The 13,199-nt window shown below is 44.2% G+C and overlaps 1 protein-coding gene across 2 annotated transcripts in view; it reads left to right on the top strand.

Moving 5' to 3' along the window:
- The window catches only part of Ptprg (protein tyrosine phosphatase receptor type G), a 677,472-nt gene that overhangs the window by 398,192 nt on the left and 266,081 nt on the right, over positions 1-13,199 (top strand). For both annotated transcript variants that reach the window (XM_021204227.2, XM_021204228.2), the window contains exon 4: positions 8,017-8,165. In XM_021204227.2, coding sequence (XP_021059886.1) covers positions 8,017-8,165 — 149 coding nt within the window. The remainder of the gene's footprint in view (positions 1-8,016; positions 8,166-13,199) is intronic.

The following is a 13,199-nucleotide window of genomic DNA, read 5'->3' on the forward strand; positions in this document are numbered from 1 at the left end:
CCATACTTCCTCCAGTGATGCCACACTGCCTCCTCAGATAGCGCCACCAACCATTGTTCCAATGCCTGAGCCTGTGTGAGAGGGACAGCTCTCATTCAAACTGCCACAGGGGCCATGGAGCAGGCAACACTCTCCTGTACCTTGATTTTACTCATTTGTGTTCAAGATAAACTGGTGACCCACTAATGTTACTTATGATATCAGTGCACTAGTTTTGTGTGTGTGTGTGTGTGAGAGAGAGAGAGAGAGAGAGAGAGAGAGAGAGAGAGATTGGGTGTTGGGGAGAGCTATGTGCCACAGCATGGGTGTAGGGCGGGGCTCAGAGGACAAATGTTCATGTTGGTTCTTTCTTCTCTGATTTTTGTTTACCAGCTGAACCGTGTCACATGCCCACACAGTGTTGTTTCCAGATGGCTTTCTGTCTCCTCTCTTCACCTCTAATGCAGGTCATGGGTTCACCATTATGGTCCACTTCTAGGCCGTGGTCAAGTTTTGCATATCAAATGTAGGTGTCCTTTGGAATACTGTGAAGCCATCTGAATATAGCGGGAGAGAGCTTTGCCATGCTCGGTGTAACCAGAGATTGGAGCAAGTGCCACTTGAGTGTCTCCTTGTAGAAGCCAGCCAGAGGCAGCACAGCAGGCGCCCTGCTACGTTTTTCTGCTTGACTTGCAATGCTTGACAGCCTTCTGCAGAGATAACATGTTTCAGTGACAGCTTTCAGCTTGGTATCACCAGTGAAAGGTTTTAGACATGTGCAGGGTTCACTCAGTGTAAGTTGATTCATGACCTTGGCCTTCTAGAAGCTGATTATCAGTCCCTGTCACTCTCTAGAGTGATGTGCTACCTGTTGCTTCAGAGTGTGCTCCTGACTTTGGAGCATAGCCAGGAGCGTGGCTACATCTGCCTGCCCTACAGAAGTGAGGCATCAGAGAAGCAGGACTCAACTCCTGCACTGCATAAACTCTCTGTATGACTCTGGCATTCACTGGAGACTATTTGGTGGCCTGTGAATTCACTAAGATGATTGGAAGGGTTGCAGTGTCAAAGCGACAGCTACTGCCTGCTATGTGACAGAACATATAGTCATTTTCTTGAGCTTGTAAAAGTTTCAGCATATAGTGTTATAGAAACTTTGGCACAGAAACCAACTTGTAGTCTTTGAACATGGTAAACCTGGGTTCTTTGAAATCTGTTCATGTTGAAATTAATTCCACAGATTTAATATTGTGTGGAAGAAATACACAGCCAGAGGGGTCTGTTTGGATCGTCTCAGTTCATACAATTGATATGAATACAGATGATGCCAGATCAGAGGCCAGATCTATAGCTTCTTAACATGAGATACTAATTTCCTGTGACTCATACTGAGACATAATCTGGAGCACTCAGGTAAGTTGGGGATATATTTTGAGAACATGTTGTGAGTTTTGAGGTGTTGTTTTGGGGGAATATAGGGAAAGGAGGCATATTATCTTTACATATTTCTTAAAACTAGATGTGCATGTACAATTATCAGAAAAAGTTATAAGCCAAGTGGTCTGTCCTTGCTGTAACCATATCTGTCTTTCATACCTAGATAATGAAAATAATCTCAACTTTCTTAAATCATTAATTTCCCCCCATTTATTATTTTTTGTGATGTAAGGGATGTAATTCAGGCCTTTGTGCACCACCAGACAGGCTCTCTCCCACTGACTTATATCCCTAGCCTATAAATCACTATTTTTAAGCATATTTTATTGACTCTAGAAGTATTTTTACAAACCTCATATTTCCAGAAAGTAAATCTAAGAAGTATTCCCCTTCCATAGACTTTGAGGTCACTTATCTGTAAAATAGATTGTCTCTGGATATTGAAATATGAATACAGGAAGTTAATATTTAAAGCTGCCTACTACATAGAAGCAGTAGCTTCATATAAAACAGTCTTAGTCTTTGGATCTGGCTTTGCTCCTGTGATCACCATATCTATGTCTTATCCGGTGTATGACTTATGCCAGTCATATGGCATCTGGGCAGCGCCTTGCTCACTTCAGACAAGTTGTCTAACATCCTTTGTAAGACAGATAGTGCCTCTGTTTCTTCCCCAGGAGCTATGGCTGTCTGAGTTAGTCCTGCTATGCCATCCCTAAGATGAAAAGACATTGCTCCTATCAGTGCTGCTTCAGTGCAATCTTGCTGTTCTGGCATTAATGTCACAGTGATTGGTTTTAAAGCTTCCATGAGATTTCTGAAATATACTAATAAGTCTTTTCCTCCTGTGATTTTTAACTATGGGAGGACTTTTGTATTGTTTTAAACCACTGCACCAGGGACACATAGCAAATGTGTTTGACGTAGAGGGTGCTTTTTCCATTTTCCCCACTATATTTGATCTACTGGCTTTGCTTGCCTATGTTCTTTCCTGCAACTGAAAATACCATTACACCTATTGCCATTATCTTCAAGAAATGCCTGTAAGGGGCTGGAGAGCTGATTCAGTAGTTGAAAGCACCAGCTGCTCTTGCAGAAGGCCCAGGTTTGCTTCCCAGAACCATGGTGGCAGCTCAAACCCATCTGTACTCCAGGAAATCCCGCACTCTCTTCTGGCTCCTTCAGGTACCAACAGAGTGCTCATGCATACTTGCAGGCAAACACCCATACATATAAAGAAACAATAGACCTTCTTTAAGCATCGTTTTATCTGTGTAAAGAGCCTGGTGGCAGTGAACACATTTGTAGATGCATAGTTCACATCAATAATGACAAGGGGAAGAGGCCATTCTGCTCACTTGAGTTTTCCTAGCCTTGGTGCTTTCATTGTAGTCACATCGTAAGAATTTTAGACTTCAGAGCATATGAATGATGCACTGGATGCTTATCCACAGCTCTCCCTGCCTGACTGCATGATGCCCAGGATAGTGCACGGGAGGTTGCTGCTCCCTGCAAAGCTCCCAGAGTTTCCTGTCAAATTAATGACACTAAGATACACTATCTGCTCAGTGCAGTTTACACCTTAGACATTGGTTCTACATAGACCTGAAGAGGCACTGTGCTTGCTGTGGTTGAGGGAGACCTTAACCTTACAGGTCAGAGCAAGGCTCTGGGGGAGCTGCTGGTGTGGACCTGGGCCTTGAATTCCAGGTCGTCCAAAGCATGGAACGTGAAGCCCTTGGACATCTGCTTCTTCTGTTAATGAGTTTTGATTGCTTCACAATCCATGTTAGCATTTGATCCACATAAGGGGAAAGTTTTAAGCGGTTCACTCCCCTGTGTGTTCCTTCCAGCCCCATCTGTCCTGTTATCTTTGTGAATTCAGGCTGTGTTACTGTACACGACACCAAGATTTGCTTACACGTTTCTCACAGCTGTGGAGACTGGAGTCAAACCAGGCATCTGCAGAGTCCATTCCAGCTGAAACTTTCATTTCTGGTTCCAGAGGGTCTCTTCTCACTGTGTCGTCCATGGGTGGGAAGGGCCAGAGCCTCTTCCCTGCTCACGCTTTCTATGCATGCAAACTCCAGTATTATGATATCAACACCTTCCAAAGGCCCCAGCATCTAATAAAGAACACTGGGAATTGGGATTTCAATGGCCAAGTTTTCTGCCCTCACAGACGTTCCATTTTAAATCATTGTCTTCTGGTATTGACTGTTCACCCTGTAATGTCTGTTACTTGTGTTGGTTTGCGTCTCCTTTTCAGTCTTGTACTCTTTAGTTCTTTTCTTTAAGTTCACTCATTTTATTTTGATAGAAGATGGTGATTTTTCAAAGAAAATGTTGTATTCAAATCATAAATGGAAAACCCAGGGGTTCGACACAGAATTACTGTTAAAAATTAAGTCTATAATCCATGAAAATAAATCAAAGATTCCTATATTATTAAATTCTAGTTTAATACTTCCCTTTGAAACAAAGAGTGGAATGGATAAGTAACAGGGATTTTCTTTTCAAAGAAAAAGAGCACATTGAAATAATTGGTAAAAGAAAGTGTCTTTTATTAAAATCTGTGTTGGAGCAAACTGAAAATGACCATCCAGCCCCCAAGTTTATCACTCGGGGCCCCAGCCCCCTTGGCTTTACACTGAAATTCTAGCCCTGCAGTGACTTGAGGTGCCAGGGTTGCTTCCCTGGGAGGGACCTCCCCCTTCTCAGAAGTGATGGAGAGGGGGTTGGTGGAAGGGGCCATGTAAGGAGGGACTGGGAGGAAAGGGGACACTGCCATCAGGATGTAAAGTGAATGAATGAATGAATGAATGAATGAATGAATGAATGAATGAATGAAACAGGTTTAATTCTGTCGTGTGTGTTTTGCTAGTAAGTAAACCCATGTCCTGGAACATGTTAGCAAGTGCTCTGCCCCTGAGTCACATTTATGTGGCTACAGCTCCCCCTCTGTACCTTACCTGCTCTCCAACCTTGATTCCTGAAATGATTGACAGCAGGCAGGAACCATTGACCAGGTCTGTGCCTGGTACCAAGCACTGCATATGGTGCTTTGGGAAAGTGATGCCCTTTAGCCTCGTGAACAGTGAAGGAAACTGAGGCACAGAGAATTCGGGAACTTGCTTGAGGACACACCAATATTGCTGTCATCCATCACTGGCCCTTATAAAAGTTGTTTCAAGACAGCGGGGGAAGCTTTCTCTTCCCTGTGTCATAAAATGTAAATAAAATACAAGCTATTTTTGGATGGGCGTATGTACACGGGCATGCTGTGTGTCTGGTGAGAAATTCCATAAAATGAAAACTGAGATTAATGTTTCAGATTATACAGTTCCCTAATTATACCTTAATTATTCATATAAAACAAGTAAAATGACCCCTGACAGAGACATAAATGATTTAGGTAGAATCAAATATTCATGAGATGATGCTGAGTCCCTGGGTGTGGCCTAGAAGACACACTCAGCGTCTTTCCTTCCATGCTTCTGAAGCAAAACTGTATCTGTAGAAATCATATCGGGCTAGAATAATCGACAGCACTTAAGACACTGCTGGGGGTGCCTGTGTGTTTCTGCACTGACCTGAAAGGCACGTGGAGATGTTGTATAGCACTTTAGAAAGTATTTTATAATAGCTTTATACCCATCAATTTGAATACATAACTTTATATGTGCTCAACTTTATAATAATTTTGATAATATTCTTCCATGTAGTGGCAGGCCATCTACCTGTTTTAATATTTTCAAATGGCTAAAACAGAAGGCGGCTGGAGAAGTGTCTCACTGGGTAAAGTGTTTGCCTCACGAGGGTGAGGAGCTGACTTTGGCTTCCCAGTAGCTGTATGACGGCTGAGTAAGATCTTACCTTCTTGTAATCTCAGTGCTGGGAGGAGATTGAGGGAAGAGGACTCAGGGCTCACGGACCTGCTAGCCTAGCCAATCAGGGAACACCAGGTTTAGCTAGAGGATCTCTCTCTCTCTCTCAAAATAAGTGAAAGGGCTGCTATCGAGGAAGACAGCTGACATGAACCTCTGACTTCTATACTGATGCTCACAGTATACACACATGCTCACAGGAAGACACACACAAGCACACACACACACACACACACATGCACAATCAGAAGAATAATACTTTATGATGCATAAAAATTCCATTGAGTTCAAGTTTCAATGTGATTAAATAATGTTTTTGTACAATGCAGTTTCATTTATTCATTTGCATATGGTCTCTTTCTGCTTCTATCTTACCAGGTCTCCACCAGAGGCTCAATGCTCTGCAAATCCTAAAATATTTACTAGTGGCCATTAAAGGGAAAGTGTGCCGACCTCTATTCTAAAGCATGGCCCCAAACAGAGCAGCACTGGAACAATGCCATAGCTTGTTTAATTGGCACAAGAAACGCTTGCTTTTACTTCATTTTATCCTTTAATGCACTGTCCCAGTAATTGAACGTTCGCTGTGTATTTTTCAAAAGTTGGTGAACAAGTGCCTTTTGAATGCAATAAAGGGGGATTGATGTGATCGGGGCTCCTTCTCTACCCGCTAATGCTTCCTTTCCATAGCAAAGCACTGAGACTAATTGCCCTGTTTCAGAAATGGGTCATTAGTCTAGTCCCTATCTTTTATGTGAACCTAATTCTCATGCAGGATTCCTCTGCAAGGCAGTGACTGGGATCTTTTTAGGAAGAGGAGACAATGAGAGCCCGAGTGCTTCCCCTTCACCAGCACAGGCTTGCCTTTGGTCCTAAGCCAATCAGTGTATCGATTGGCAACTTCCATGTATTTAGCAGCCAATAAGAATTTGTTAAATGAATGAATGAATCAACTTTAGAGGGAACAAAAAAGAGAGTGAGCCTGGAGCAGTTTAAAAGAGAAACTTTTGTATGAATTTAGATAATCGCATTCCCCTTGCATAAACTAAAGTTGTATGGAAATGGAAATCCAAATGATTCTTGACTTCCTGTTCTTGGGGTTCGAGGAAGAGAGCTCCTTTTTTAGTATTTAGGGTTTGAGTTTGTCAAGGTCTTTGTGGTGTGGATGTTTTGATGGGTTGTCATGAACTGAGCATAATTTTCTTATGCATGGAGTTAAAGAAAGCAGGAGAGAAAATAGAATTATGGGCCAATATTTTCGTGAATTACTGTTGATGAGGTTGTGCGCTGCACTGCTGGGTATGGGAAGTAATGATGAAGATGGCCGTCCACAGCTCTGGCTGGCTGTTCACTGTTGTTGCCTCAATAGAGAACAAGTCTCCAAGTCCTTTGGGGGGCTCACTTGCCTAAGGTTGTTGTTGTCTTAGTGTTTGTTGTTTGTTTTTATTTTGTTTTGTTTTAGTCAAAGAGACATGCCTGTCACATGTGGCTTGTTGTATGTGTCTCGTCTGGTTTCCTGAATCCTGGGGCAGCCTCAAGAGCCAGTGCTTCAAAAGTATCTTGCTTTCTAGAAACATTTCCATTTTCTCTTCAGTATTAAATGGGATTTCTCAGTCTCCCTATGTCTTAGTCAGGGTTTCTATTCCTGCACAAACATCATGACCAAAGAAGCAAGTTGGGGAGGAAAGGGTTTATTTGGCTTACATTTCCATACTGCTGTTGATCACCAAAGGATGCAGGACTGGAACTCAAGCAGGTCAGAAAGCAGGAGCTGATGCAGAGGCCATGGAGGGATGCTGTTTACTGGCTTGCTTCCTCCTCCTTGCTCAGCCTGCTCTCTTATAGAACCCAAGACTACCAGCCCAGGGATGGCACCACCCACAAGGGGCCTTTCCCCCTTGATCACTAATTGAGAAAATACCAGCTGGATATGATGTAGGCATTTCCTCAACTAAAGCTCCTTTCTCTGTGATAACTCCAGCTGTGTCAAGTTGACACAAAACTAGCCAGTACACCCTAGGAATTGTGATCATTTAGAACTATTGCGGTAGCTCTTTGCCACAATAGGGAGATGTAACCAAATTTCCATCCCCCTCCTTCAAGGACACCAGTGACAAACCAAAATAAAGCCCACCAGAGGCCAAATTGGGGAATTGCTGCATTTATTAGGTTTACTTACAAAGCGTGGGGGATTGGTTACTTGAAGGAATGTGGGTGACCTCCACATGTGTACATGGTGACTTCCCACAGCTGTACACAGCTGTAATTCCCACTTCAGTTACTCTTGAGTTCACTGTGTTCTAGCACCCTTTGAGACCAGGGAGCCGTGCGTATTTAGAGCCGAATGACATACAGTTTGCTGCCTCAGAAAGGATAGGCTGGGATCATGTAGTCCAATAATCCTCCCTCCCTCCTCTTCCCCAGTGGCCTGCAAACCCAACCTCTGGAGTCTCTTGTAAGCAGTCACAGCTGTTGTGATGAAGGTGGCTGTAAAGCTCAGAGGATAGTGCCATATAACAAGAACCAATTAGTGCTCCAGGAGCCCTCTTATAGCAGCAACACCTTATTTACTGAAACCGCAGGAATGTGAGAAAGTGGTCCACACCGTGGTAATCATGAACTTGACTGAAAGTATCAATGAACAAAAACAACAAAACTTAAGTTTGTGTTTAAAACTCACTTTTCTTTCCTTCCCTTCCTTCCCACTTGACAGTTGCCATCCTGCTGAAAGACGATTATTTTGTGAGTGGTGCCGGACTGCCTGGCAGATTCAAAGCTGAGAAGGTGGAATTTCACTGGGGCCACAGCAATGGCTCCGCTGGCTCAGAGCATAGCGTCAATGGCCGGAGGTTTCCTGTGGAGGTGAGAGAAACTGGGGGTCCCTGGGATTCCTGTTGTTGGAGGCTGTGTCCTTACCTCAGTCATTCTGCAGGCTAGACAGACATTGCCTGCATTCCTCTCAGGAAACCCTATGTGGAGAGCACAAGTCCCTTTGCTGTGGAGGAGAGCCGTGAAGTGTCCACGGGCATGCTAACTTTCGCCTGCTTAGGGCTGTTCATTCCCTTTGACACAGTCTTTTTTTTCAGTCTGCTGCTCAAGCCCTCTTTTCTGTGAAGGTGACATTTTATGTGATGCTTAGAAGACTTTCTTGTCACTCTTTAGAAAATGGAAAGGCTGGTGATGTGGGAAGAAGTCTCAGAATCTTCTCTGAGGTGTGACTTTCTTTGAAGAGCTTGTTTTGGATTTTGGTCCATTCCAGCTGTTGAGACACGGGATGTGACTATTGATGGGATGAGCCTCTGTCATCTTTTCCTAGAACTGATGGTAGCACTGCTTCATTCCTCAAGCATTTTGAGGCCATCTTTTCACAAAGCCAGGCTGGCCGTCAGAAGGCCAAGGTACTGATATATAGAATTGACAGAGGAGTCCTGTTGAAACCATACCTTCATTAGTGTCACCTGGCATATGACATGTATTGTGAGCCTCTTTTGATTTCTTCGTGTGTTTGAGTTTTATTCTGTGGGGATAACATGTGCTGTTTGGCTTGATCCATATATGCTAAGCCTGACAGGTTTGTGGCAGATCTCACTAGATATGCTGGTAGTGTTTGGTTGTATAAAACGGAGTCCCTATGGAATGCTGGACTGTTTTAATCACAGGAAGCATGTAACAGAGTATCATTTTCAGCAACAAATTTTTCTCAATTTGTGTCCTGCTTTGATAGTCTGATAAATATTTGGGACCCTCTTCATAATGAAAATACACATATTTCAAATGTATGTATGACTTATAGAGCATTAGCTATATTACCTGACTCCTCCAGCCTGTTTATGACCCTTGTGTGAGAACTCATTTAAGTTGGAACAGGCGCTGGTATCTCTGCAGTGGAGTGCTTTTGCGTTCAGTGGGACAGTGCGTTCTACCTTAGCATTTCCACCTGTACTCTCACGACACAGACCACTTTCGATTCAAGAATGTGTGAAGCTTTTACCCCAGCAGTGTGCCGAAAGTTCCACGTGCGGCTCTGCGTGTCTGTTCCTCCCCGAACTACCTCTGTGTGGAGATTATGTAGATCCTGCAGACACCTCACTGCTACCACACAACCTCTACTTCTGTCACAAGTTTCTGCCTGTGAGTCTCCGGAGGCCCCTATACATTATTAATTTTCTGGTATAGCTCATAGACCTTAGTCACATCTCCCAAGTTTGTTGCAATGGATATTTGAAAGGTTCTAGACAATGTAGTTAGAGAAAGGGAAACATGATTAGGTCTGGGGAGACCCTGGGTACAGGAACCTGTGAGGTTCCCAAGAGTCAGTTCTTACTCATTTAGGTGTGTACTGTGGAAGCGAGTACAGTAATGTCTGGGCAAGTGCTGGCAACTGGGGCAGGGCAACTTACTAAGATCTGTTTCTTCAAATTCTTTTTGGCTTGGGCTGGCTGTAGCATTTTTTTTCCCCCTATATAGAGAGCAGGTGGTACAGCTAGTTACACTATCAGACAAGGTAACACAAAGAATTCCTTTATAGGCAATCCCAAGACACAACGTTGGGGCAGGGTAGTGTTTCTGGACTGGCCTTATGGACAATTTCTTTTCTCTTGAGAAGGATTCTCTAGTTTCTTGAAGGATCAGACGTCAAAACCTGTGGATGAAAACATATACGTACATGAATGCATATCTGCACATATTTATACACATGCTCACGTGTATTGTAATATCACCTACACTGACATAGAACTCTCTCTTACATACTGTTCCTAGAGACACCAGAAGTAGCTACTCTGAAAAAATGATTCATGTTTTCTATTATTTGTTTAATTAGTTTGTAGCACCCAAATCTCCCCTGTACACCCTCGTCTGTAAAACTTCCTCTCCCGGTCACACTAATTATATGATTCTGAGGAGAGTTTCAACTTAATGGGCCCTCCTGCCCTGTGAATAGAATGAGTCACTTCTTAGAAGTCTTAGCTTTATTTATACATGGCAAACCTGCTTCCTAGAATCAAAGTTCCATGGTGTTTGTAAGGGTGGGCTTTCTCTTCTGGTCTCACCCCACCTCCACTTCCACTTGGCAGTGCAGGTTGAAGGGCCGGATTGTATTCTACCAGCTTTGCTCTGAAACCTGCTTATTCAGAACAAAAGAACTCTGCTTATAATCTGACTTGGAAAAGAACATCTCTATAGCAGGATGGGGAGGGGGGCGTGTTCTTCATCTGCAGTCACACCCTCTACCTCGAGGGCTGTTCATCGTGCACACACTGTGTTCAGCTGAGACCTCTGTTTGCTTTGAAGGCTTCGAGTTTCGAAGTCTGTTGGACTTTTCTGTTGCTTGAAGAGTGCCGTCAGTTGATGACACTAATACACCGTGGTACTGGTGATGCCCAGACTTACTGTCTGGTCAAGTTGCTTGGGTTCTTGGCTTTCGGGTGGCATTAGAGAGTAAACCTGCCTGTGTGAAGCTGATTCCTCATGCCCAGCTGGTTCATAGCTTGCTTTCATAAACTGTGATAACATGTTGATGTTCTCAGTGGTATATTTGGAGGTACTTAAGTTGCAGGGATTAAAGGCAATTGGATCCAATTTAACTGTAAAATATGCACATGAAAGTTGCTCACTTCTGTCTCAAATGTGTCTGTAAAACTTTGCGATAGCTTGCTTTACTAAAGTTATTTACACTAGCTCTTCCTGGTAATCCTGTTTGAGCATCTCAGAGTCAGCTTATTTCTTTTCGTATGGAATGAAACATGAGGGCATGTCTGCTCCTGGGTAAGGGCTCAGGAGGAGGGTTATGGTAGACAGGAGGGAGGAAACGGCCAGAGCTGTCTGGAAGAACCCTGACTGAGCATGGCCAGCGAACTGAACCGGGCCATCCGAGGAGGGACCCTGACTGAGCATGGCCAGCAAACTGAACCGGGCCATCCGAGGAGGGAACAGAGATCAAGAGAGGAAGTCAGAGAGGAAAAGGAGAGGAGAGGGAGCTAGGAGACGCCAAGAGGCCAGGAGGCAGAGCCCGGAAGGGTACTTAGCCAGATTGGCTGAATTATATAGGGAAGAGAAATTGGGGACCAGAAGCGATGCCCATCCACTGGGAGGGAGGGGTTTTGGGTGAGGGACAGGTGAGAAGTGCTGGGAGGAGCCACAGTTACTGTGTGATGCTAGGTGAGCTGGCCAGAGGCCTCTTTGATATGGTAGCAGATAACTCAGCTCACCATTTGTCCAGGGTTTCTTTGAGACCTAACATGTATCTACATTACATGTATCTAATTATATTCCAAGAAAAGTTTCAGTTTATTGTGGAAAAATTGCTCTGCATGCCCAGTATCATTTTTGTATGTGCCGTGTATAAAGGTGACTCTGTGTTATTGGAATATTAAGGTCAGAGCCAAGGCTCTGGCAGCCCTAACAAGGTAGACTGGGCCATTTGTCCTCAAAAGGCCTATTAAACATATTTTATAAAGTGTAGCCCCATTGGGAAATAGAACAAGGAGACCTGATCAAGTCCATTGTCAGGGTTCTGACAGGAAGTTTATACTCAAGTAGAGGGAAGAAGGCCTCCTAGCTAAGCCACGGTACTGGTTCATGTATGGCCCCACCCATCACCACTGTCCGGGCTTCAGTCTCTTTTCCACAGTCGAGCTGTGGAGCTTCGAAGCTGCAGAGTTGTAGAGATGGCTCAGTTGATATAGTATGTGGAGCCTGGGTTTGGTCCCTCATACTCTTGGAAAAAGCCAGCTATGGTGGCATGTAAGTCCTCGTCTTGTGTAGCCTGCTTAGCTTAAATGGTAAGGTTCCAGTCAATGGGAGCCCTTGTATCAAAAGAAATAGGGTGATTAGTTTCTGAGCAGTGACACCTTTGGTTGTCACACCTTTGGTTGTCTGGCCTCCACAAGTGGAGATACATGTCTAACTTGCAGAGAAATCTCTTGTTGGGAAATAGACCTCCTCTCTGGCTCACCAGGTTCTAGCCTTTTCCTTCTCCCAGCAAGTAGTTCCTGAGCAAAGTCCAGCATGGGGAGGGTATTGTTTTAATAGTCTGGTAACGAAAGGGAGGGGCACAGTGTCTGTTTAGAGTCCCTTCATTCCTGCCATTGCAGATAGAAAGAGGCATTGTTGAGGATGTCACTGAGATTGGTAGAGTGGGGCGGATGGGACACCCCACCCCTCCGCCCTGCGACCTCTCAGAGAACAACAATCATCTTTTCTGATTGTTTGGCCATTGTCACTGTTGCCAGCGGTATGCTACTGGTTTCTAGTTGAGGGCAGGATCCTGGTAATGTGCCAGTGTATGTAATAACCCTCTTTACAAGAAGCTATCCAGCCCACAGATGTCACTAGTGTCACATGTGTGAGCTGCCAGAGCAAAAAAAAAAAAAGCATGCATTTAGTGGGATTAAGCCCCCCTCATCTTGGGGACACCACCATAAACACTTTAAACATTGAGAACTTTGTTCCCTGTGCAGTAACTGTGGCCTCTTGTGTTGGTTACAAAAGCAATGTACCTTGTGTCTCAACATACAGCACAACCCCATCATTTCAGCCAGTGTGGCAGGCTTCTGCCCTGCAGGCTGAATTGTAAGCGTGTGTCTGATCAGAACCTGGTCCTGCTCCCTGAGGGTAAACTGCAGCCAAGCCAGCCTCGTAGATTTTGCTCCTTCCCAGGAATTCTTTGAAGAGAACTATGGCCTTTCAGGCATCCATAGTTTGAACCTGTCTCCATTTTCCTGGCTGAAATCCTAGATATGGATTACAGTGGATGGGGTCCAGTCTAATTGTTAACTAGAAAGTCATGATACAGTCCATGCAGCCAGTGCTTCTCAAAGGCCAGCTGTTTTCCCTTCTTTCCTTCCTTCCTTTTTCCTTGCTGTCTCCTCTCCTCTCCTCTCCTCTCCTCTCCTC

The sequence above is a fragment of the Mus pahari genome, chromosome 8 (assembly GCF_900095145.1).
Source record: "Mus pahari chromosome 8, PAHARI_EIJ_v1.1, whole genome shotgun sequence".
Taxonomy (NCBI): Eukaryota; Metazoa; Chordata; class Mammalia; order Rodentia; family Muridae; genus Mus; species Mus pahari.